The 27827-nt window shown below is 35.7% G+C and overlaps 1 protein-coding gene across 1 annotated transcript; it reads right to left on the reverse strand.

Annotated features, from left to right (window-relative positions):
• Positions 1 to 9975: 9975 nt before the first annotated feature.
• LOC150106094 (uncharacterized) lies at positions 9976 to 27078 on the reverse strand. The gene is made up of 12 exons (XM_090393842.1): positions 27060 to 27078; positions 25696 to 25791; positions 24245 to 24403; positions 23966 to 24124; positions 22588 to 22740; positions 22265 to 22411; positions 20624 to 20782; positions 17825 to 17983; positions 15987 to 16145; positions 15700 to 15858; positions 14804 to 14947; positions 9976 to 10386 (listed from the first exon to the last, which is right to left on the reverse strand). Exons 2-12 carry the CDS (start codon positions 25780 to 25782, stop codon positions 10351 to 10353), a joined length of 1521 nt encoding a protein of 506 aa, XP_090249968.1. The 5' UTR covers positions 25783 to 25791; positions 27060 to 27078; the 3' UTR covers positions 9976 to 10350.
• Positions 27079 to 27827: the final 749 nt, after the last annotated feature.

The following is a 27827-nucleotide window of genomic DNA, read 5'->3' on the forward strand; positions in this document are numbered from 1 at the left end:
TTCGTCGTATTTGTTTGAAGAATTTAACCAAAGGGAATTCGTCCAATGGAAGGTCTGTGGAATGTATGCTTTGCCGAGCGTGGCTGGAATTTGGTTTGAGAGCTGTAGTAGTGGGAAAGTGTACGAAAGTGTCATGAAAGCGAGGATCTGAAATGTGTCTCAGGTCGCGAGATTGATGACGTAGTGGATGAAAGTCAGAATGCGATAGAAAATTGTGAATGTGTGATAGAAAATTGTGATGTAATGCCATATAGCATATAGAGTGAGTTTAAAAGTGATACAGTTGATGGTGAAAGTAAAAGTTCAGAGCAAGAGAATGGTTTGACTGATAAAAAAAATGAAGAGTTAGCTGCAATGAAAGAGATAGCTCGGTTGCGCGGAATGATACATAGGGCGAAGCGGCAGATTGAGCGATTACAAAAATGTCTACCGAGTGGATCAGCTAACAAAAAGAAGCAAGTGAGTGATAAGATAAATGAGAACATGACCAGGAGTGAAAGAAAGAAAAATTAAGGAGCAATTGTTATATGGTGATTCAGTAGTAAAACGTGTAATAGATGAGAGTTTGATAAAACCGTGCTTTCCGGGTGCGAAAATTAATAATGTAAGTGAGGCTATTAGGGCACAGAAGCATAAGGTGAAAGAAATGATAGTAGTAGCAGGAAGGAATGATTTATAAGGTGAAAAATTTGCTATAAAAGAGGACTTGAAAGAATTACTAGCGGTAGCAAAAGGAAAAGAGTGAGAGAGTTAAGATAGTGAGTCTGTTGCTGCAGTAAGACAGAGTAGAGTTGAGAAGGAGGGCCATAATTGCGAATGACTCCATGCGTAGGTTATGTAGGAGGAGTAGTGTGGAGTTTGTGGATGTGTGGAGTGAGTTTGACGGGTGAAAAGGACTTATACGAGAAGGATGGTTTGCATCTGAATGGATTTGGTGTTCAGAGACTGAAAAAATTGTAACTGAATGAAGTGAAAGTGGATGTGCAGAATCAGGGAAACTAGAGCTTTTAGGGAGGGTGGGATGCTGTTAAGTGGACATGCAGACATCAGTGAGGCAGTTGAGTGTAAGAATGTGTATAATATGCCTGAGTTGGGATGAAGGATAACAAACCAAAATGGGATAGTTAGTATAAGATGTCAAAATAGGGGTGAGGCTAGGGTACTTCTGCACTTTATGTACACTAATGCCAGGAGGATTCGGAATAAGAAGGAGGAATTTTTGGCCTTGGTTAGTTCTTCCTGACCACAGGTTATTGGCATTATTGAGTCCTGGCTAACAGAAGATGGTATATTTAATTGGATAGAATGTGAGGGGGGTAGGTAGTGTGTTCAGGAAAGACAGAGAGAAAAGAATGGGAGGAGGAGTGTTATTGATGATAGCTGATGAACTGCAGCCAAATAGAATAGAAGTTCAACTTCAGGACAGTGAAAGTAGCACATTTGAGGCTATCTGGTGTGAGATTGTGGTCAGCAGAACAAAATTTACATTACGGTGATGCTATAGACCAGGCGATGGAATAGATGATGGAGACAATATGAATAGGTAAATAGACTCAGTGAGTGGAGGATAGGTAATTATTATGATTTCAACTATGGTAACATTGATTGGAGGGAGGAGAGGATAAATGGAAGGAAGGAAATGCATTTTATGCAGTTACTAAGGGTAACTACCTGAGACAGCATGTAATGCAATATACTAGGGGTTCGAAAGTGCTTGACCTAGTAATTGCATCTTAGAAATTTACTATTATGAATATAACCATATTGACACCAATTGGTGAGAGTGATCATAAGGTCTTGACCTGGGAAATGGCTAAATGTGTGGAATTTTAAGTTAAGACTGGGTATATGTGGAATTACCGGGCTGGTAAGTATGACAAGCTTACGAGATTGCTTGAATCAGCGCCATGGCATGTAAACCTGCAAGGGATGGATATTGATAGTTCATGGGCAGTGGTTAAGGAGCATTTGAGGGAGGTGATGGCTGACTACGTACCTAGAATCCGGAGAGTAAATCAAGTAGGAGTTAAATGGATGAATAACACCATTAAGTTTGAGCTGAAAAAAAAAAGAAACAATTGTGGATGAAATTTAAGGAGACAGGTGACCTGCAGGCACACTAACAGTACAAAGCACAGACCAGAATGATAACTAGTATGGTAAGAAAACCAAAAGCAGATTATGAAAGGAGATTAACAATGCAAACTAAAGTGAATCCCAAACAGGTCTTTCGATATCCATCCACCCATCCATCCATCCAATTTAACAGGCCTTTAAGGCCCACAATCTTCCAAACATGCTTGGATTTCGTAACCGAAATACGAGGATACGATGGTCAGCCCAATGCCGCTACGTATTCTTGACTGTGATCCATGTACATTTACGGGGCCGGTTTGCCTGCTTTGCGGGAGGAAAAACCCCAGGATAAACTGGTGGAAAAAACCCTGCTGTCCACACCCAAGACCGGCTAACTTCGCTATGGCTGAGGAAGATCCTTATGCTCCTCACGTCGCAGACGGGAATCGAACCTAGAACACTCCTTCCCCAGGCATATGGTTGCGAAGCGCAAAGCCACCGGCCTAACCCCGAGGACGTTCTTTCGATATGCTGCAAGTTAAAGAAAAATGTATATGGCAAAATGATTCTAAGGAATGACGATGGCAGGGAAGTAGCTAAATCAGCTGAAATAGTAGAATTACTAAGCGAACACTTTGCAAGAGTATATCATCCAGGCTATGATATTGAAGGAATCAGAGAACGAATGGCTGATACAAGAATTAAAATGAATGAAATGGAGGTGAATAGTATCAGAACCTTAATGTAAATACATCTATGGGATTGGATGGTATACCATCTCGAATCTTAAGTGAAGCAGCAAAAGAATTTTCAGTTCCCTTGACCATATTGTTTAATTTAAGTCTCAGCTCTGGGTTACTCCTGAGGGGGTGGAAAGAGGGGAAAATAGTTCCATTGCATAAAGGTGGTTCAAAGACTGCTGTTGCAAATTACCGACCAATCAGCATATCAGGAATCGTTGTCAAGATTTTGGAGAAAGTAGTCAAGGGGAAAATACATGAATGGATAGATGAAAATGGGATACTTCATCTAGGACAGCATAGTTTTGTGAAGGGTAGATCATGCCTCAGCAACTTGCTCACGTTTTATAACACAGTGACGGTTGAACTGGATAAAGGTAATGGATTTACTGTGAGCAAGTTGCTGAAGCATGATCTACTCTTCATAAACCATGCTGTCCTCCATGCAGTATCCCATTTTCATCTATCCATCCTTTACCACTAGTAAAGGCCTTATTCAGGAGTGGAATCCAAAAGAAGGCCTTTCTTAGAGGTGTGCTGCAGGGTTCTGTTCTTGGACCACTGCTGTTTAATTTTTTCATTAATGATATAGGAAAAGATCTGAGAGGAACTGATGATGATGCAAAGTTGGGTAGAGCAATAGTGAATGCACATGATGTCAAAATTTTGCAGGATGATTTGGATAAATTGGCAATCTGGTATAATGAGAATGGATGTCAGTTTAATGTAGCAAAGTGTAAGTTTATGCATTTTGGGGTGAAAACATTTCACATTGGTGGAACTGTACTCCAGGAGGTTTACGAAGTCAGAGATTTGGGTGTGTTAGTGGATAGGGAGTTGAAGTTTACGGGCACATAATAATAAAAGTGATTAAATTAGCTCATCAGATCACTTTGTTACTGAAGAGTACTTTGACTAGCAGAGATAAGCAAGTTATTGTTCCTCTTTATCTTTACCTTGATAAGACACCATCTTGAATACTGTGCCCAGATCTGGGCCCACGGGTTTCTTTTTGATGGGGAGGAGGTAGAGAGGATCCAGAAGTGAGTGACCAAGATGATAGCTGATCTATGGAATGAACCTTACGAGAACAGGTTGAAGATCTGTGGGTTACAGAAATTGGTTGATAGGCAGAAAAAGGGTGATATGATTGAGACATTCAAATTACTGAAGGGTTTCTAATAGATTAATTCAGAGGAAATTTTTCAGAAAAGTTCTGGTATTTGGGAGAACTAGGAGCCATCCATGGAAACTGAGCAAGGGTGTAGTTAGCAAGGGTGATAAAACTAGGTTTTTTACTTGGAGAGAGGTGAATGAGTGGAATAAGCTGCCAGAATTTGTTGTGAGTGCCATGACTGCGAATGAGTTCAAAGCAAAGTATGATAGATACTGTGCAAATGCTGAATAGTTCTTAACATGATGTTTAGGGCCTCCATCGATGAGTCTAGGGGCTCCTTGGAGTTGCCCGTAATAATCATAATAATAATAATTATTATTATAATATCGAGTTGGTTTTCACCAAAATTTCTATTTTTTAATTTTGTATATACTAAAGCTCAAAGTAGTCGCAAGAAAATTATCAACATATCCAAAATTAATTTTGAAAGACGCAAAATCAAGAAGTTTTCATCACGTCCAAAGTGATGGTCATGCATACTGTAAACTGTCGTGTAGAAAAAAAAATTTAATATTTTTTCTATGTCGATTTTTCATGGGCAATTAAATTGCAATTATATTTGTAAGTAAAACAATGTATAACTCACTGTTCTGAGATAAATGTTGTAACTAAATGTTAAAATATTTGAATAAGAACCACTAGATTTGTAACTAAAATTAATCTCAGACGAATTAGGCTAGGAGACTTAAGGCTAGCAACAGTCGCGATGGTCACCCGATTATGAATTTTCCCGCCAAAAACCCAACGATAGCGTGGGTGATAGAGAAAACCCTTCAGTAAATCTAGGGGACTTACGAGAAGAAGCGCCAAGGTCGGGAGAATGATATAAAAGAGTACAGTTCCACCAGAGATTGCATGGCTAGGAGGCTCTCGTTTCGAAGTTTGTTCCTGTGCCAGGTCTCTCCGAGGACGTGGAGAGTCCGTTCCTACGAGAAGCAGTTCTGACGAAGATGGGAAGTTCGTTAGGAGCATAGACGGCCATTTCAAGATATCGCAACGTGAGATTCCCCGATGATCTACTTGTGTGCTGAATTATCGCAGCCGTGTCCTAGTGCCCGATCGAAAGTTCGATGGGAAGAAGCAGAACGTGCCCATAAGCCTTGAGGATCTGTGATTGTGTAATTAACTAGAGAGATTGTAAGTAGAATATCCTAGATTGTGAAGTTCAAACGACAAATGTTAGTTCTGTTATCTAGTGGCATAGAAGATGTTAGAAAGAATCAGAAAGTCGTATTTTAGTTTGAGCGCGAATAATAGAATACAGAGATTTAAAGATTTGCTTATGTTATGTATTGCTAAGAGTGAATGTGGTTTGTGTTTTGCCTTTTATTGTTTACAATGTGAGGAAAGTTTAGGTGTGTTAAGTATCATCCAAGTGTCTGAAAAGTTATGTGTAATTATGATTTCTTTGTCTTAAAGCTTATGCGAAATGCTTAATTGATTTTGTGGAGAATTAGACACGTGACAAGTATTGTCACGTATCCAATGCACTTCTCATAAAAATATTGAACCTGTGTGATCTTAGAGTAGTAATAGCTACGACTGACTAATTAATAGGAGTTGCTTGAGATAGAGTTAAATTAAGATTTATTATTGTGTGCGGCCTGAAAATTTCTCTTATATGTAAGGGAAGGAAAAACAATTCTTTTAAGCGATCCTTAAATGGCACAGTCGATAAAAAATTAAATTTTTAAGGATCAATACAAGTGAAATATGGGAAAGTAGATTAAGGACTTCGATCCAGCCAGAGGCTTTTCCTAAGTCTGCAATTCAAGCACGTGCAAGAGCATACCTATAGCCTTGAGAGAGAGAGAGAGAAAGAAGGGGGGAGTAAAACTAAGTTACCGACTAAAGGATTAAGATTAATTGTGAGTTATATATGTGAATTAGAAATTGAAGTCTATAGACAGTTTGAACTAGCTCAAGCAATTACGATATAAAATAAACGTAGAAAAATATTACAATGGCGCAGTAGACATCCATTCGTTAAATCATTAAATAAGAAATAAAAAATATGAATATAAAAAAATTAACAGTGGTGCCGCAGCCGACAGGATTCACTGGGGTCTCCCTGTGCAGGGAGACCCCAGTGAATAATTTTACAATAGACTTTCTAGAGTTATTCAACTTTAATTTTTGTCAAATCTGCTTTTGTGTCTATCCCATACATGGAACAATCTTCTGACTTCTTATGTTTCCTTAAACGTAAGCAGTAAGAATCATTTCCAGTGATTGCCAAAATGCCATCTAAAAGATTGACAAAAAGAAAAGTATCTTTGATTCTTCATCAGAATCAAATCAGAAAGTAATCAGAAAATTCTTGTCCAGTTTTGATACCAATGCATTTCTTGATCTTATAGTATTTTTCTGTTCCAAAGATTTGTGCTCCCTCATCTTGTCCTTGTTTTCTATCATCTTTTTATTCTCTCTTATTAAACTGCTATTTATTCTACAGCTTGGAACCTAATCCATATTCCATATATTCATAATGAGGGCAACATGCTTTACCATCAAATTACGCCAAATTTCTTTTATTTCAAATCTTTCTAACTTCAGAAATCTTCTACTGTGTCTGAAAGCCTGTTAACTAATTAACGATCGCGACCATTGATTCCATAAGCATTCCATTTCATTGAGCCATAAGCAAGAAGATTCCCTATCGGTCAACAGGGAATCTTGCTAATGATTCCAATCTTCGGGTAGTTGGTATAGAGAAGTTAGCACATGGATCGGGCCAGCGCAATGGCCCATTAATTAAGATCCCATCATAAGGTCTATGTTATGATTTCTGTAACCTGATTTTTCGTTGTCTCTCTGGATTAATGTTCCCTCTAACATGAGGGTAACCGAAATGCTACCGCGCACAAAATAACATCGAATTTTTTTTGTTTCTACATGAAACCATGTAGCGATGACACTATGTAGAGATGCATGTAAAAGTTCGGTTAAAAAAAAGTAGCATTGCTCTGTGTATACATTCTGTATAATGTCGAAATGATTCTCAAATTATTCTCAAACCTTGCGAACTAATGCTGGCGTATAACAGGGTGCTTTCTTTGGGGAAAACAGAATGGAGAAGGCTGTTCCAGAAAACAGAAATTAATGAAATGAAAGAGAAGGCAGAGAAGTTGTCTCGGCGAGCTTCAAGCTGGACTGTAAATGGGTGTTTAGCAGCAGCTCTTGTTCGTTTGATTTCGGAGAAAATTGAAGGAATAACTGTGGCGAAATCAGTAGAGCCCTGTCCATAAACGTATCTATAGAACATGAATAAGACAGAAAATGAACGATTTGGGTGAGGGATTAAAGTGACTCTGGCATAGAAAGCGATCATTAATTAAACGGATTGCCTTCTTGTGGCTAGCATCGAACGACGTTAGAGGATTTCAGTGCACCATTTTCACCACGCTAAATATGGGAGCAATATTCCATTGCTAGGCTGATTTGGACTTTGTATAGAATTAGCAACTGTGAAGTAGTGTCTTGTACGAAAACGTACGCCAATTTTTTGGCGGCTGAAGAATCTATATTTGAAACGTGCTTTTGCCAGGAAAGATCACAAGTGCAGGTCAATTCAAGAAGAGAAGTCTGATCGTGTTTGGATATCTCAGTATTACTGAAGGTAAGAGGAAGGAACACGAAATCTTTCTTGCTAGAGATCAGAGAAGAATGAGTTTTGGTGGCATCGAAGTCTACAAGATTGTCTTCATCCCGATAAAATATAGCTAGGAGACTGAATTCATTGGATCGGTCATGATGTTCTTGAGGGTTCTAATAACTGCCCACTATAAGGTTTATCAAATGAAAAGGAGTGGAATATACTCTCGTCAAATCCTATCCATAGTTTTTATGGATAGGATTTGAAGTGTTGAGAGTAGAAGTAATGTGTCCTGCTATAAGTACTGCTTCTTCATCATTCAAAAAACCAGATTTTATTTTTTCGTTCAAGGCATGACATTATCAGCGAAAAACATTAAATTCTATACAGAGTATAATCTACCCAAATGTTCAATTTTGTTCTCATATTTTTGCTGGTGTTCCTAATAATCTCCGGAAATGTAATTTAAAACAATCCAACACTAATTCATTCACAGTTCTTATGACGAACAGTTTTCAACAAAATATCTGTTTTTACTTTCTACAGATATTTTGTAGAAAACTGTTCGTCATAAATGTATGAGTAATCTCTCTCGCATTCTCGCCGCATGTTAAAGCGTGCTGACTAGCTGTTTTAACAGACTTGGAAACTTAGACCAATATCGTCTTTGTTCATTCTATTTACTATTGTTCCCTTGAGTATCTTCCTTTTATTGCATTTCGTAAAGATTTCAACAGCAGGTGCTCAGATATAAAGTTAACAAGTTTCTTCTTTGTCCGCTACTTTCGACACTTTCATGGTACTAAAATATTATGAGTTAGACGGCGTATCACGTGTGTAAATTTCCTTTGAAAATAAAAAAATCATTGATTGAATGATTTTTGACTTTAAAGTAAAGTCAAAAGATTTCGATTTCGTCTTAACTTTGTTCCCTGCTATTATTATTATTTTTAATTGTTTTGTTATTAAAAAAAAAACATTGAGCAATGAATCATTCACATTTGTTGTAGTATGATGTATAATGTCTCAGAAGTCTTCTCAAACAAGGCTTATTATGTCGTGTAGGTGTTAGTTGTGATTTCAGTAAATTTGTTGTTAAACAAGTAAAATGACATAGAATTGTAGGCTACAACTAAAAAAACTAAATAATACACATTGCATTACAAAAGACAATTTAATATTTAACTGTTGCTATAATGATTGCAACAATCAATTCGTTGCAAAAAAATACAGTTTTATGATTATCTTATATCATTCTAACATGATGATGTTGATGGTAATGGAATGCATTATCTGTAGTGGATGGTTTTCCGCCAGATATCAATCCATTTATATTTCAAGATGGAAAAAATTGTCAGAACATTCTGCTTTTATTGCCTTTTTCCTTCCTAATATGACACTCTTTGGTTTACAGCACAAATAGCAAAAGAATAAGCGATCAGTCAAAATTCAAATAGTTCGCGGGTAGGACTAATTAAGGTGTTGTTGCATATACTTCCTTAATTTATTTTCAGTTAAAATAATGACTATTATTTTTACGGCTATTTTTGCCTGTTTTCGTTTAGGAATGCTCCTTTTTTTTTAAATTCACTGGCTTTTTACTCAAGAATTCTTAGGGCATTACAGACGTCTTTTAGAGACCAATAGATGCAGAATAATGGAGGAAGAAAATTTGCACACTTTCATTTCACACTTGCAAACAACAACATCCAAACACCTTGTTTGGATGTTGTTGTTTGATTGTCTTCATTCTAAGATGTGCATACTTCTGCTGTTGGGCTGTTAAAAGAGGGGAGAGGGGGTTTGGAAAAGTGGGGAGTATGAGACAAAGTTGGAGAATTAATTTGAAAAAACCCTGGTTATTTTAAAATAATATATACATATACTATTTTTAAGGGCCTTTCTTTGAGGAAGGGGAAGGGTTTATGGGAAAAGGGGCTGGGGAGAGAGAGTTAACAGGGTGCGAGCCGTTTCGACCGTGGTGTGTCATCATCGGTACATCTTAGAATAAGTGTAGGCTATCTAAAGTTGACATCCCTACACTTATCTCAAGATGTTCCGATGATGACACACGGTCAAAACGGCTGGCACCCCGTTAACTCTCTCCCCAGCCTCTTTTCTCATAAACTCTTCCCCTTCCTCAAAAAAAGCGCCTTTAAGAATAATAATATATGCATATATTATTAAAAAAGAAACTGGTTTCTTTTCAAATTAATTCTCCAGTTTTGCCTCAACCCCCCCACTTTTCTTAAACCCCCCTTCCCTTTTAACAGTCTAACAGCAGAAGTATGCACATCGCAGACGAAAATAACCAAACAACAACATCCAAACAAGGTATGTGCAAATTTTCTTCCTCTATTATTCTGCATCTATTGGTCTCTAAAAGACGTCTGTAATGCCCTAAGAATTCTTGAGTAAAAAGCCAGTGAATTTAAAAAAAAAGGAGCATTCCTAAACGAAAACAGGCAAAAATAGCCGTAAAAATAATAGTTTTAAAGAGGAATAACATGGGAATTTTCCCAGAAATAATACCTATAAAATAATGACTTTATATTTATGTTCTGCATTGCCTTAGGCGTAGTTACACAGCTGATATAACTCTGACTATATGAAAAATGTATCGAAATCCAATTTCCTACAGTTTTTTTTAAATAAAATTAAATAAATTAAATAAATCCTCTAACGCCTTTTCATTTCCAGAGGAGATGCAAGTGGAGCTTCCAGTATACTAACTAACTTCGAGTAAAGTTGGAATCTGTTCCTCATAGTTTTCTCATGCTGCAGAATTTTTTGTGATCCTGTAAAAAAAGATAAAAGATTATATATATGAATAAATTAATTTGCATACTTATATAATTGAATTCGATAAAGAAATAGAGCAAGTGAAATATCATAAAGACGGATGTTTTTCTGTCATGTTATTTTTATGAGTTAGGATACAAATTTGATGCATAGAGCCTACATCCAAAATTTTCTCCATTTCACTGTGGGAAGAAAGTAGATTTATATTCAAAATATAAATCTACTTTCTTCATAGTTCGCAGGCAGGAATTTTTAACTTTTACAAAGTAACACACAAAAAAAGCCACAAAAAAAATCCAGGTGATTTAGTGTGGCGTTTAGTTTTATGATATTAACGCACGGTGGGGTGTCACTCTCTGTGAGCTAACGAGTACAGCTTCATTCTAATGCTAATGGAATAGAATGATTTCCTTACATCCATACGGATGGCAGGGGCAGCTATGCTACCATACTAGGGACGTGACTATGAGCAAGGTAGTTCCCCCCTTGCCTTCCTTGCCGTGCTATGTCCTATGGCTGTATCCTGTGTGTTCACCGGTCCGGTTTGCTTGTTTGCGGAATGAAAACTCCCCGAATAAACTGGGGGGGGGGGAACCCTGCTGTCCACGCCCAAGACCGGCTAACTAACTTGGCTATGGCTGAGGAAGATCCTTAAGCTTCCTCACTTCTCCGACAAGAATCGAACCTAGGACACTTCCCCAGGTATATGGTTGCGAAGCGCACAGCCACTAGGCTAACCGCGAGGATCTAATGCTAATATCTAGTAGATATTAGATATAGTAGAATCTAATAAATGCTATTGTCTAGCAGATAACAACATCTACTAGACATCCCGTGAATTACTAAAGTGTATTAGCTCATCCACGTTACTAATTAGTATTAGTAACGTGGATAGGCTAAGGATCATTTAATCCGAAAAGCTCTACTTAATAAACCGCACATCCAACTTTTTTAAAGCAAATAACAGGATGGATGTCTTACATGCAGGCGATAATGTTTATTTACCACCTAATGATATTTCATAAAATATCCAAGAAAAAAAATTATGGAAAGTATGGAAGCTGGATTAAGTGACAGAATTACTCAACGTGAAACACTGACGAAATTTCTGCTACAGTGATCTGACTTAAAACTATATCAACTTTAATATATGTTTAATTTAACCCTAGGAGCTTACAGTGCAACTTACAAATGAGCAGAAGCTCCAAAAACAGAAAATTCTTGTAGAATACACTAAAGGAGAAATGTGATCAGCAATCTCATGAGCAGTACAAGAATCACACAAGAAAGATGACCAGCATAGTTAGGAAAGCAAAATCACATTATGAAAAAAAATATTTCCAGCAGGCCAAGGGACATCCCAAAGAATTTTTCCCCATCCGGAACGTAAAAGGAAGATTGACTATGGAAGAATAAGAACTGATGGTAACGAGCTACCGGAAGCAAACAAAATGATCACGTTATTGAGTGACTTCTTTGCAAGGGTCTATCATCCAAGCGAGATTATTGCTGCGATAGATGTGACAGGAAAGGTGAGAATAGCGAGTAAGGAACTGAAGTATATAGAATATGCAAATCAGACCGTGGGATTATATGATATTACGAGAATGTGCGAAGGAACCCTCATTGCCTTTAGCTAAGCTGTTTAATTTCGGTGTCAGTTCTGGCAAAATCTCAAGGAGGTGGAAAGAGGACAAAATAACTCATTTGCATAAAGAAGACTCTAAGACTAAAGTAACAAATTATAGACCAACCAATATCTCAGGAGTAGTGATAAACATACTGGAAAAGTAGCTCAAAGAGAGAATTCAGGAGTGGGTATATCTGAGTACGAAACTCTATGCTGCCCCTCATAGAGTATGATACTCTATGTGAGGCAGTATAGCTTATGAAAGTTTGGTCATGATATTTTACTAATATTTTATGACAAATCGGTGGAATAAAGAGAATGGCTATATGATGATACTGCTGGATTTTGCAAGGATCATGACAGAATATCACATGGAATTCTGTTAAGCATATTAAGGGAAAGACATTGATACGAAGGTAGTTGATGAACAGAAATAATCAGTAGTATACGCAAAGCCTAATCTATGTTTTAATTAGGCTGAGAGGATTGGGAAACGATAATTGGCATCAGATTAATGTAGGTAAATGTAAAATTATGCATTTTGGGATAAATAGATTACAAGCTGTGTACCACATTAATGGAACTCTACTCCAGGAAATAGTGAAGTAAGAGATATGTGGATGTTAATAGATATTTGAAGTTAACCCCCCAACCGGCCACGACGTCTCGTCGAGATAAATTTGGATGCGAAGCTCTAAAACCCATTGAATAACATGGATAAGAAGTGCAATTTGGTGTCACTATTTCATCCACGTTGGCGGAATATTGCTGCAACGTTGGACCAAGGTAACATATAGAATTACTTGGTTATTGAAGAACAGATTAGCAAGCAGAGTTAAGGGGGTTATCATTCCTCTTTATAAAACCTTTATACGACAACATCTGGATTATTGTGCTCAGATCTGGTCACCTGCAGAGAATCTGAAGGCGAGTGATGGTGACTGGTCTACGGAACGTTCTCTATCAGGATAAATTGCCGGTTGGTTTTTCGCAAAGTTTTTCAATAGGCATAAAAGACAGAATATGACAGAAAATTTTAAGTTACTTAAATGGTTTTAGAGGATTCATGCAGAAGATATATTGCAACATTCAGTTAGAAGGGGTAGAACAAGGAGACCATCCCTGGAAATGGAGTAAGCAAATGTGTAAGGAGTATATTTTTCACTTGTAGAACGGTGAAGGAGTGGAATGGGTTGTCTGAGTCAGTTATAAATGCTCTGTCTAGCGATGCGTTTATGGAAAGGTGAGACAGATGATGTGTGGATAGCTTTGGATCCCCCGATCAGCCTCAGGACTCAGTGGAGACATCTGTCTCCAGACAGATATAATAATAATAATAATAATAATAATAATAATAATAATAATAATAATAATAATAATAATAATAATAATAATAATAATAGAAGCCAGTGACATTCTCCTCTCGAAAGGTAAAAAACAGGCAGCAGCAGAATACACCAAAAGAGTTAGAAATATTCTGAAAACAAAACTAAATAGATTAAAAACAATTAGAGCAATGAATTCTTGGACTACACCAGGGATCCGATACACAGCTAGCATAACAGATTGGACAAAAGAAGACCTGGAAAAATTGGTCCGCAAAACTAGAAAACTAATGACTATGCATCATGCATTACATCCACGAAGTGATATTGGCCGGTTGTACCTACCAAGGAGAATAGGTGGATGGGATCTGCTGCAAGTGAGACAGACAGTGGAAGAAGAAGAAATTAGCTTGAAAGTTACATCTACACTAACTCTGAGCCAATGCTTCAAGCAATTACACAAGAGGGCCTTCTAAAAGCAACAGGAAACAAATCCGATTACAAAAAGGAACAACAAAATATCCGATGTGTGCACTGGAAAAATAAACCCATGCATTTCCAATTTCTTCGAGATACTGAGGACAAAATTGACGTGAACAAGACATGGCAATGGGTACAACACGGATACATTAAAAAAGAAACAGAAGGATTTATTCTAGCAGCTCAAGAACTGGCATTACAAACTAATGCAGTGAAAGCGAAAATTTTGAACATCAATAATAACAGCAATCAGAAAGGTGAGACTGTAGAACATCTAAGCAGAGCCTGCAGAAAAATAGCTCAAACTGACTATAAATACAGCCAAAATCAAGTGGTCAAAATAGTTCATTGGCATGTATGCACAAAATATGCCTTTCCTACTTCTGATAACTGGCGGCAGCATAAAAGAGAGAGATTATTAGAAAACGAAACAGTAAAAATTCTCTGGAACTTTCGAATACAAACTGATCGGCATTTGGAACGCAATACGTTTGGATTATCGATATTGCAGTACCCAGTGATAACAACATTAACAACAAAGAACTGGAAAAAATTACTAAATATCGAGATTTGGCAACAAAGTTGGCAGGCTGTGGCTTAAACACACCAAAGTCATCCCAATAGTTATCGGTGCACTTGGTGGAACTTCAAAGAAGCTATCCAACTATTTACAGTAATTAAACATTAATGAAGTGGCCCCATATGACCTACAAAAACTGCATTACAAGGAACAGTTCATATTGTACGACGCTACCTGACAGACTATTCTTAGATTCTTGGGTAGAATTTGTTGTTTAAATAATATTTGTTGTTGATGTAATGTTGTTTAATTAAATCTTGTTTTGACTGTGTATCAATTATGTGAATAATAATAATAATAAATAACTTTATGTAATAGAATATCAGAATCAGTAGTTAGGACTAGAAAACCAGCGCACACAAATTCATTTTAAGAGAAAAACTCAACATTTAACTTACCTCGACACCAGCTTTTAAGAACACCGTTTCACAATGAGGGCACATCTCATGCTCGTCCACTTGTTCTTTCATATATTTTTCAAGCATGATTACGTTGCTGAACATTTGTTCATGTTTCGGCTGGTTACATCTACGTTCATGTTCCTGTGGAAAGTAAAATAGCCAATTATTGATATGAAGATTTAACTGATAATTATGTTTAATAGCATAAAGTGCATGGACAAATCCATTCAACTTATAATCAATATGGTATAATACTAGACAAGAGCTCGTTTCAATGGACTCAAAACTCGTAGCAACAAAGGCCTACGTATATTCGCTTACTTTCTGTGATACGAAGTTACACTTAAAAAATACATATAAATAGTTTGATTCTAATTGTGAAGTAAAGACGCTTAATCCATGATTCTCTCTCTCTCTCTCTCTCTCTCTCTCTCTCTCTCTCTCTCTCTCTCTCTCTCTCTCTCTTTCTCTCTCTCTCTCCGATCAATTTCACAGTTGGTCTATTTTTTGGTCAGCCGACAGCCGATTTCTCTACTTAAAGAAACTCGTGTTGTTCTCCACAGAACTCATTAAAATTCACCGTACGTAGAATACACAAGACTACATACTAATAAACATCCGTTAAGATTAAAGAAGATGTCTTTATATCTCGCATACCGCAGAAATACATTCCATTGAGCGGAATGTATTTCTGCGGCATGTAATGTGTAATGGTTGGCTACCGAATGATTTTCAAAAGTTAGGATTAAACGATTCCCTCCTACTAGTTTTGTGGAATAAAAATCTGTTAGCGGATTACTTGTTTCTATCTCTAATAAGAAATTAATATTTAAGTATACAAACAATTCTCGTTATCGATTAGGTGTGGTTTGTTTTACTGAGTTCACACTTACTGAGCGTTCAGATCCTGTAAACGTGACCAAACAAAGTGGACACGTCAGAAGAACTTTTGAGCAACTGTTGTGCAAATGGTCATTCAAGTATTCCACATTTAATTTCTTGTAGCAGTAAACACATGAAATCCATATTATCGAGCAATATTTCTTGTGTTCCTAAAGGAAGGAAAGACAAATTATTTTAGAAGTTTTATAAATTATTGACTTTTATACAGTATGCTGTATAAACATCACACATAAGTATCGAATTGATGGAAGTAATTCAAATAATAATTAAAACTTACAACAAATTTCTCTTTAACTATTTTTTCGGAACAGTGGGGACAAATCTCCCATTCTGCAGGGCATGAAGACTTCAGATGGAGCTGAAGTTCTTTGCGAATAAACTGAACATCGCATTTCTGGCATTTAACTGGTGAAAGATCGCAAATAGCTTTGTGTTCCTGTAAATAAATAAATAATACAATATAATTAATAATTAATAGTACACACACACACACACACACACACACACACACACACACACACACACACACACACACACACACACACACACACACACACACACACACACACACACACACACACACACAGTGATTTTACATCCCTGTTATATAAAGGCCATAAAAAAGAAACTATCCTAATAATCTTGGAAATTAAACAAGATAAATAACTTCCGGTTATTCTCAAACCAATCCAATTCCACATAAACTTTTATCTCGTTAACCACTTGTGAAGTGCGAGAGTTTTCACTTTCTGCTATCTCGATGACGATTGTCGAAAAACCGCCGATGCACTGTCATATCGCTTGTTGCTACAGTTATACATTACTACAGTTTATTATTTTAAATTTTGAATTCTTAACCTTTCATGTCCATGTTTTTTTATCATTTTGTTTATCCTGTTGTGTTTCAATCATTCTGTCTTATCTTTCTATTTATTGGTTCTACATCTTCACATTATTACAAATCTAATACTGTTTTTGGTGTCAATACCAAATTTATGATCTTTACCTCGAAGGCACGTTTCTGTCCTAATACTTTTTCTAATTACTATTTTTTCAAGTAGATCTCTGACAAGTGTCAGGGATCCACTTGAAACATCGATGTAAAAACATCGATATTTTACATTACAAAATGAGTTCATATTTACTGAATTGGTTTATATACACTTTTATTATGGAGTTGCAACGGAAATGCGCATGAAGCTCGTTGAAATTTTCTGGTCGTCGAATTTCATGCGTCTCCAATGTTCCCTCACCTTCATCACCGTGTTTGTGAGCGTGTCACATCTGCATCACGAAATGAAGAGTGGGAGGGAAAAGAAACCGTCAGGATTTCGGAAACCGAGGAAAATACTGCGTCTGCTGTCACAGAATCAACGCAACAGCTTACGGAGGACTGCAGTGGAATAGGATATGTTCCAAACAGTTGTATGCAGGGCATTGCATTAAAATCTGCCTAAACCTACTTCCCAGCACGTCCGAGCATTTTACAGACATTCATAATCGTCGGTTGCTATTTTGTCAGTGGTTTCTATAACAGTGTACACAGCGCCAATAAATAGTTCGTGCAAGATGGATCTCCATCGTACTTCAATGTTGAGGGGAGAGAGACATCATGTTCGAAGGTTTCTTCAAAGATGGATTGGTGAAGGTAGGTAATTTACATGGCTTCTTCGGTCACCATTCTTAAATGCTTCGGTGTTTTATTTGGGGCAACATTTGGAATCGTTAGTGTACTGTTCTCCAATAAGGAATATAGATAAACTGCATGAACTTGTTGAATATGCATGTACTGCCATCAGACACTAACCCAGGAACTTTCAAGCGTATGGTTTCATTGACGTCGTAGCTAGCAACGACAACGGAGATAACTGAACAACTATTATGAGATGTATGCATCTTATAGCATATTTTTCAGTTATCAAGAGATTTATACATATTTCTGTATATCGCAAATGGAACGTTTTTTGTCATTATTTGGACATTTATGTTAGTTTTGAAGTGTAGAAACTCTCTCTCTCTCTCTCTCTCTCTCTTTCTCTCTCTAACATAATCTGAAGTTATATTTTATACGCAATGTTAAACATAGAGCTATATTCGAACTTTTCTTTGACTTACATGAATAGCCGTCTTTAAAAATACTTCCAAGCAATATGGACACTTCATGTGCATTTTAAGATATTCGTTGTTCATGAGTTCCATAAAGCAATTGGCAACCACCATCTGAATTATAGCTACCCTTTTCGAATGTAAAATTACACAGTCGAGTTCGTGTTCCTACCGAAAAAAAAAGTCAATGGAATTAAATAATGAATAAAATGAATATTTAATTATAATATATTATGAGAGAAATAAAATAATCTGAACATATAGCTAAAATAAAGTAAAAATTCAATTGTGTACTTTTTCCAACAAGAAACATGCAGTATCTTGTTAATGATGAGAAGACGGAAGACGTGCTGATTGGAAGACTGAAGTGGCATGAAAATGTTCCATGTTTGATCTCTCAGGGTTTCCGAATTACGTAAAAATAAATTTAAAAAATATATAAAATTAATGAAAACATAGAAGCAATCCTTAACCCGCTCATAGTACGAATGTATTATAGTTTATATAAATCTTTCGTGGGCAGAAGGCACATAAAAGTTTAAAACGTAAATAAAACTTATTGTACGATGACAGCTAAAAAAGGTCCTTGGTTGAGTTTGGGATTACATCTAAGTATGTTTTTAAAAGAAAACATATACAAGAAAAATGCATTCGAGTTAATACACCTTCTAAAATGCGCAAACGTTTGCACCTCTCGTTAATATGCTATTATTTTTTTATGAAGCAGCACTCACACACACACACATAACGCAATTTAAGAAAACTTGTGTGGACTGGAGTGTCCTCCCGCGATTAGTCTTTGGAGATGTCACGTAATAATAATAATAATTTGTAAATATAAGCATAAATCCTTTTTTCATCAAATGGTGACTTGTTTTTTCTTTATTTTCTAACTTAGGTTATCCATTATATCATTAAAATTAAATAAAAGCTAAAATAATAAATAAACGTTTTATTCTTTAGACTTCACTCCCTACGTTCCTTTAACATTCGAGATATCCTAAAATTTCCTGGATAGACTGAAAATCAAAACGCAGATTAATTTAATTAAAGATATTATTATTTCCCTCAGATTAGTTCTTCTATTTCTGATGAGAACTCTCCTGTAATCTTTCCTTCAGATCATGTTCAACACTGGCTGTAATTCTGTCTGAATGTCTGAAACGTTTCGTCCTTCAAGCATGCAACTTTTATTGCTAATGCAACTGGAAATACTGTTAGTCGATAGCTTGGCTGTAGGACAGATCCTTTCACAAAAAAATTATCATGCTCTTGATCTTCGACTGGAGTTGTGACGAGAGTTGCAAATAGTTTGGAAGCAGTTTTATTTAGTTGGAAAACAAAAATTAGAACAAACGTTTTGCCCTTTCATATCACTCCTATCAAATTACAATGGCAGCACTCAACAAACAACTCATAATGGGTAATAAAGCAATACTTCGTAGTAACTAGTCGTACTGCCTACCTGTTTGCAGTACGCAACCTTTTCAACAAGTCCCGAAATTTCTGTTTAGAAGCACCTCATTCGATGCGAATTGAAATATTCGAAATAGTAAGAATATTGAGAATATACACTCATAAAAAATAAATAAATAAATAAATAAAAAGTTAATATACTCATACTAGTATTCTTAATAAATCAATGTCATCATCATCCGCAATATATCGTATCTCACTGATATAATATATGAGTAATAAGCGAAGATAATGTACATTTAATCATATTTTCAAATACAAAAGGAGCCTTTATATTAATCTTTATCACAATGTATGTATCGAAATTCGTACATTATTTTTAATATATTCGTAAATTTTAAAAGTATTTCTGCATTTAAAACTGGTAACAATAACACTGATATTCTACTTGGAGAATTTTATGCAAATTACAAATGTTTATAATTATATTCATCCTTGCTCAAGATCAGTGGGTTCCTGATCTTGAGCAGGAGTGAATATAATTGATATAATCAGTGGTGCCTCTGTAACCCTGAGGGAATAACATGGCTTTTGCATCTATAGCGCATCCCCTCTCCCCCAAAGAGTGACTGTACTATGTTCGACTCTGATCTTCAACTAGAAGAACTTTTCAAGACTTTTTTCGACCGGTTACCGAAATTGTACATTTGTGGCACGTGCAAGAAGGGTTTTTAACTGCCAGGAACATGGGTTCTTCATCCATAAACTCAAGAAAACCGACCCTGCCTATCACATCATTACAGACAATAATGCAAGTACCCCCCCCTCTCTCTCTCTCTCTTGAAAAACTTTGATTTATTGATATGATCGTTTGGGCTTGTTATCAATAAATGCCTGAAGGATGGAGATTGGCTGCCAACTATTCTTCAAAAGTCATTTCTCGCTAAAGAAGTCAATGCGTGGCTTTTAAAGTATATTGACTCAGCATAAAAAACATATCGTATCTCACCGATATGATATATGGACGATAAGTGAAGAGATAATTGAAATGTATAAAATATATTAATTATATGAAGAGCCAAATATTTAATTATAAAAAGTATAAAATATATATTTAGATAACAATAAACGACTATTTCGTAATTTAGAATATTTAAAAAATAAATGTGCAACGTATGAAACACAGTATAAGCAGGGGTGAATTTATCACAAGGCATCAATCTGAAAGCTAACGATCCCCATTTATTATGATACATTCTATATTTTTAAAATCATAAAACCGAATGGATTAGTTAAATACGTGTTTTCAAACTCTTAAGATAAAATTTCATTAAATCAGTTTCCTTTTCTAAATAATAGTAAATTAAACTTCAGACGTTTTTGCCATCTTACCTTAATATAACGCCTGGTATAAGGCATCGAACAATGTGCACAATATTCATTCATCATAAGACAACGCTTGGATAAATGCTCCAGGATGTCCTTGCGGAAGAGCAATGTTTTGCATGAAGGGCAATTGATTTTAGACATGTCACAAACAGGCTCGTGTTCCTTGAATGAGAAAAAAAAATTAATATAAAAACGCGTATCTTAAAAAACGTACTCCACATAAAGAAAAATCGAGAACCTGACAAGATATTCCGTAAATTGTATGGAATCTCACATAAATTCATCAAACACATTTAGATATATTTCACATCGATTTATCAGACTGTTTCATGCTGAAGTATTCATGACTTACTTGCGTCATTTCCTCATATAATTGAAAATTCAAGCGTCAAGGACAAGAGATTCATTGTATTGTCCTCACCTTTAGTGCTACCAAAACGCAGTCTTACCTTTTCACTTGCAAAACTGCTCACCTACCCTTACCCCCAATAATACACAAATCATCAGAAAAGACCAGATTTCTCTGCTCGGAATAACATTTGTCTTCAGTCTCTCCCAGCATAAACACATCGCGTCAACATCTTTTTAGCATCCAAAAAATTAACCATCTTTCGTTCAAGGTGCTACTTTACACTCAACCAATTCTTAACTTTATGCAAATCCCAAATTTACCCATATCTAAAATATTGCTCACAGTTTTGAGATTGTGCACCTAAAACGTCCATGAAAAAAAATTCTTGACGCTATCTAGAGAAGATTAATTCGGCTCATAGATCATCGCTCTCTTACAGATTCACTTCAACCTCCACCTTGTAGGTCCTTCGTATATGGAATCAATCTAATAAAAAAATACAGTTTGATCGGGGAAACCGCTGCAAGCTACAAATTTTCTAAACTGAACTGTTGCACAAAGGTGAATTCCTATGATAGTGGCACGTTTTGAATTTCTTTCTTTAAATGTTGTTTTGCTCCAGTGCAACATTCTTTTTAATAATGAGGACCTTCTTTTTTTGGAGATTTTAATGTTTTCGGAGAAAACTAGCTTACCAGTTACAACTACATAGATCAAAAAGCTAGAGAGGCTGAGACATTTGCTATTGCAATGACCTTACAAAATTGTTCACATCCTCATCAGAATATCGGATAATACTAACCACTCTTCAAACAATTCTAAGTATAATCGTTCTAAATATAAAGTGGACATTCTTTGTCCTCTAGGAAATTCACACCCTAACCTTGTGTTGATTTCTTCTATGGAGACGCAGTTGCTATCATCCGCGTGTTGTCTGGCATCATAATAATACCAAATAGAGACTTCTTTGTGACTTCTTTGCCTTATGTCTTTATTTGTCTTTAACAGTCGACTACTAGTAAACACTAAAGTCATAGCTAAAGAAAAATATGTAGCAGCGTGAAGTAATATTTATATTAATGTTTATATACTAGTGGAATTTTTACATTCTTGTTTTCTTAACAAATGATATTTTCGTATGATGTATAGTTGATAAGATATCACTCCAGTAACAAGTATCAAAAAATAATTATAGGGCATTTTTATACTGTGGAATGATTTGTTGGGAAAAGTAAATGTGTAATTGTTTTCCTTATATTACATAATTCCTTGAGAAAATTATATTCACTTACCATAATTTCCTGTTTCTCGATCTTTGTAGCACAGAGCGAGCACTCTATGAAATGACTTTCAAAGTGCTCCTTCAGATCTTTTGGATGGAGTACAGCTTGACATTTTCTACATTCGAGCATTATTCCTTCACATTCTTCTATATGTCTCTGTATTCATAAAATAAAGTTGAAGATTGCGTGAAAATTACGCATAGAGAGTATTGAAAAATTCAAACATAAAATACTTTCTTCATTCATATTTCACGTCACTTTTATTTCGAGAAATTAATAAATGTCACAGTTATGGGATTAGACATCAGATATCATGAATGGGTCAAACTTACTTTCTCATCTTTCCTGAAAACCACTTGTCCACATTGTAGACATTGCCCTCTCTTCATGGGGCATGTGTTTTTCATGTGTTCAGCAAGATCTGTTTGTTTCATCGTAGCGTCACACATGGGACATGAGCGACTCGGAGATTCACATTTGTGTTTCTATATAAGTTATAAAATGAAGAACAATGTTAATAATGGATATCTAACGCAAACCATTGCGATTTCTCGTTCCGAATATCAAACAAGCGTCAATATTACTATTCTCATAGTAGGAAGAAAATATTTAACCATAACAAAGCGTCTAGAAAAGTTTCTATATTAAAACTACACTGCTTGAAAAGAAGTCAATGGACACCTCCCATAGGTAAGGTGCATCATGCCATGTAATGAGTCACGTGTTCGTAGCTGGTATAAATTTGAGGAATATGATGTTCTCAAGTCAGTACAACGGTGTCCGAGTGAAGTGGCTGAGAGAGGGAACTGACCGAGTTTGAAAAAAGCGTTGTGATAGGATGCCATGTTACAAGACTATCTGGTAGAAAAACTATTGGCAAATTGCGCCATCCCAGATTAAGAATCAATGATCCCTTACTGAGATGGAAGTGTATGGAGTGTCCACTAGAAGTGTGTCCGGTGAACGTCTCTTACTAGAGTGCGCCAATCCAACTATGAATTTCAGAGGTGGTGGTGTGGTGTTTTTCCTGGTTTGGTCTCTGACCTCTGTTGTTTGTGGTGCCACGAACTCTGAGAGGTATCCGAATATTCTAGGCAATGCAATGCAATGCTTCCTACTATGTGGCATTTCTACAGAGCTGACCATTCTTTTAGACAATGCACCTTGTCACAAGGCTGCTGTTGTAATTTAGTGGTTTGTGGACATGAATGTCACCACACTTCAATGGCCTCCATAACCCTATTGAATATCTGTGGGTTGAACTGAGGCATCGAGTTAGGTCAAGAAACGTCCATCCCACAACAGTCCAGGACCTGATTAGATGCCTATAGGAAGAATGGTCCAAACTTCCATTGATCGCTATCGTACGGTTCTGGAAAGTGTGCTCTGTAGGATTGCTGCAGTCATCGCAGGGAAAGGAAGTTCTACATCATATTAAATTGGGTGCCATAGGTGTTTGTTCCTCACGCTATGGTGTCATTAACTTCTTTCCAAGCAGTGCATATGAATTTCTTCATATAGCATAAAGTTTAAAAAAAGTTATACGTCATGTTAGACCATAAAATTCATGAAACCTTGGAAATGACTTTCTATTTATTAAAGAATTTTAATAATTTTTATTATTAAAATTCTTTACACTGCAAGTAATTCAACTTTCTAACAAATAATCAGTATAACTAATTAACTACTAAGAATGCAGGATGAACTCACCTTAATTTCTTTCCATTTAAATTCTGATGTACAACGTGGACATGTTATCATTCGTTTTGGACATAGATTCTTTAAGTGATGATCCATGTTCATGCGCTGGACACTTTTTTGGCATTGCAAACAATTAATTGGTGACATGCCACAATTCTGTTTGTGTTTCTGCAAAAGAATAGCAAAGGAAATCCGATTCCATGAATTATGTTTTTTCAAATAAACTGAAATATTTAAAAATAACGTGTATGTCACATATATTGAATTAAGAAACATATTCAAACTTACACTCCAATCTTTCTGGGGAAATTGTTCTTTACATTGCGAGCAATTCACGCATTTCATGGGACATTTGATGCGTAAATGTTCATCTAGATTTTTCCGTTTCATTTGAACCTTGCACTTGGGACAATGAACTAGTTCAGCTTCACATTTAGCTTCATGTTCCTGTAAAATTGTAATCGCCATAAAGAAACTAAAAAAGACTTCAGCTTAACAACGATAATTAAATAACTAAATAAAGGCAATCAAAAGTGTTGAGTTATCTGAAATCCAGTAGGAAATCCCTGCTGGAATCTCGTATAACTCATTTTCAGGTGAAATTTTCTGACTTTAAATGCTCTGTTGAATCTTAGATGCGATTCGAACTCAGGTTTTTTCCAAGAGGCTTTGGATAGGATATTGGGTAATATACCCTTTCACGAGTTTCCTCTGTATTACTTTACTTAAAGTGACTTAAGAAGAATGTTTGCTCTTTTAGTAGTATATTAAGATAATCTGTCAAGTAATGTTGAAAAAAAAAGTACAAATGATCATCGAGATTGACAAGTATCTTAGAGTTGGGTAACACAGCATAATCCTGAATGAACTGCAAAACTGTTAACAGGAACAATCTGAAAATCTGTAGATTCAGACAGAAGAAAAAGACCACGTGTGACTTGTATGCCATGTGTAGAATACTAACGGAACTTGATATCGAAAATTAGCAACTGTTATGCTAACCGCTTTATAAATGTTAGCACGAAATATTAACAAACTGTGAAAATATAAACATAAGACAGTTTATTCGTAATATATACACACGCACACATAGATAGTTCGATCTGAAACTTATATCTTTGTTTAACCAACAATTCAAACGTTAGAATAATATCACGGGTCTCACATTGAGATACGAGATCGATTTAAAGATATATTAAAATTAGTATAAAGTTAACAAAAAACATTGATTTATAGTTATTAAGAAAAAGACTCCCTAAACGCTTAATTATGAAACACAATCATAGAGATTCAAGTTAGGCTGATGTTGTAGCGCTTCAGCACTCTCTTTGAAATAAGCATTCAGATATAAAATAGCATCTATGTAAGCGACGCGTCTCTGTTCAAAGGATTCTGTGGTCAGTGTCGACTCAGTGCTGAGCAAGATCAGATTTGTGGAATTTCTTATAATAGAAGTATCAATGATGTTCTGGAGTCTCTGCTTAAACAGAACGTTCTATTTCGAGAGACGACAATCACAAGTGACTTGATAAACTCCTCGGAGGGACATTGGAAATGGTTCATTCTTGGTGAAACGTAATATAGAGAAGAGTTCTTGAGAATGTGTTGCTGTTTTGCATGGGTTAGTTGGACATTTTTGTTAATTTTTACATATTTTATCTGTTAAAAATTTATAAAATATATTTTATTACAATTTTATATTTTTTTATTAATAAATTAGACTTATGCGGTAAACTTACCGAAATTGAACGTTCCTGAAACTCCTTGCCGCAGGAAGAACAATTCACATTCTTTACTTGATCTTCCTTACTGGACGACGAAGCCATGTTGACAAGCTTAATACATTAAAAATGAATTAGACACGAATGCTTTTAAAAATTATTATATTCCAATAAGATCGCTGTTTCACAATAATTAAAATCGTTTTGTCGATTACTGCTGAAGTTATATTATTAGATGTACAATAATGAATAATTATATTCAAAATATACATAACATTATATATTTATATTTTGAATATCACAAACCACGAAAGAAACTAATTTCCTTTGGAATTATCTGCAATGTTCGAACACTATCGTCCGTAAATGTCTTTAGATGCTAGCCTTCAAACAAGTGAGGACATATACATCCTTTCGAATGCATAACCAAATACAAAAACATTCAAATAGCTCTAATCCAGAGAATTTTAATAATAAGAACAAACTGCAGCTTACCAAAAAGACAGCAAGGAAACACTTGACAGTATTGTAATGGAATGTCAGCTAATGTGTTAGCTAAACTCCCTTTTGTCCTATCTAACATTAGTTTCGGTTTTCAAGATAACTTTGATACCAATCACTTTGTAACAGATATAAAAGGTAGTCATCACTAATTTCGTATTCCCACCAATCCCTTGTTTCTGTAAAAACACATCTGCCAAACAAGCGACTTTTATCTTGTGAATGATAGAGACACATGAGATAGCAAATGGTGACCTCGTCAAGTTTTTACACTCTTTCACTAATTGTATATGGGAAATATATGACTTCTGCATTATTCAACCTTGATATTTCGTCTGGATCTGGCTACCACTGATGAGACTTCAATAAAGGGTTGAAAAACCGGTCGGAGTAATCACCTTTTCCATAATGCAAAGCATTATGGAAAAGGAGTTAGCAAAGAAGTTGTCACCAATTTTAGGGTTATCAAATTAAGAGTCTGTGATTTTCGCAATTGTGAACACAGGCTATTACACTGGGTCTGGGACTGGTAACTTGAACATAAAATGTTTTTCGCTGGCGCATGGTGGGGCAAACAATTAGACGCCACATGCGTTCTATGTATTGCTATCCTCCCTCCGTAAAATCACTCACCTTTCAGATATTCCCTCAAAAGAATCAGATATCATTTAGAAAATCAGTAATCAGCTAATAGAACTAACTACAAAATAGTACTACAGCATAATTTAAATATAAACACTCATAAATGAATAACTAAAAACAAAAATCTTTTTATGTATTTAATTATAAACAGCAGCTATTAATTCATGGGTATAGGTTCTGTTAACGATTTCATAAACAATACGCAAAAATTTAATAGCAAAGAACAAACTGTAGCTTACCAAAAAGATAGCAAAGAAACACTTAACAGTATTGTAATGGAAAGTCAGCTATTGTATTAGCGAAACTTCCTTTTATCCCATCTAACGTTAGTTTCGGTTTCAAGATAACTTTTATATCAATGATATAAAAGATAACTTTTATATCAATGACATTGCGAATATGCAATTAGTGGTGAGTAATTTCATATTCCCACCAATCCCTTGTTTCTATGAAAAAACACCTGCCAAACATGCGATTTTTATCTTGTGAATGATAGAGGCAAATGAGATAAGCAAAGGTGACCTCGTCGATGGAATTAAAATCGAATAAAGCGAAACTCCCTTTTGTCCTATCTAACATTGGTTTCAGTTTCAAGATAACATTTGTATCAATCCGCTGTGATAGATATGAGTTAATCATCACAATTTCAGATTCCCACCCATTGTTTTTCTCTCTGTGATAAAAATCATGTGCCAAATATGCGACTTTTATATTGCGAAAGATAGAGACAAATGAGATAATCAAATGGTGACTCGTCGATGGAATTAAAATCCAAATATCAGGCAGTATATTTTCTAGAACAAATTTATACATGATGTTTGTCAAACGAAATGACAAAACTATGAAAATATTAAATATAAAGCACTTGATTTTTTTCCATTTTTAATTGTTAGCAGCTGTAAGCTACTATCATTGACTGGAATTACAAACATTTCTTTTTTAGATTAGTAGACAGATGTGTAGAGCCTCGGTAGCTCAGTTAGTGTAGACAAGCCCTTTGGTTGGGA

This window comes from Typopeltis vanoorti, chromosome 6 (genome assembly GCF_054136105.1).
Source record: "Typopeltis vanoorti isolate ZY-2024b chromosome 6, IOZ_Tvanoo_1.0, whole genome shotgun sequence".
NCBI lineage: Eukaryota > Metazoa > Arthropoda > Arachnida > Uropygi > Thelyphonidae > Typopeltis > Typopeltis vanoorti.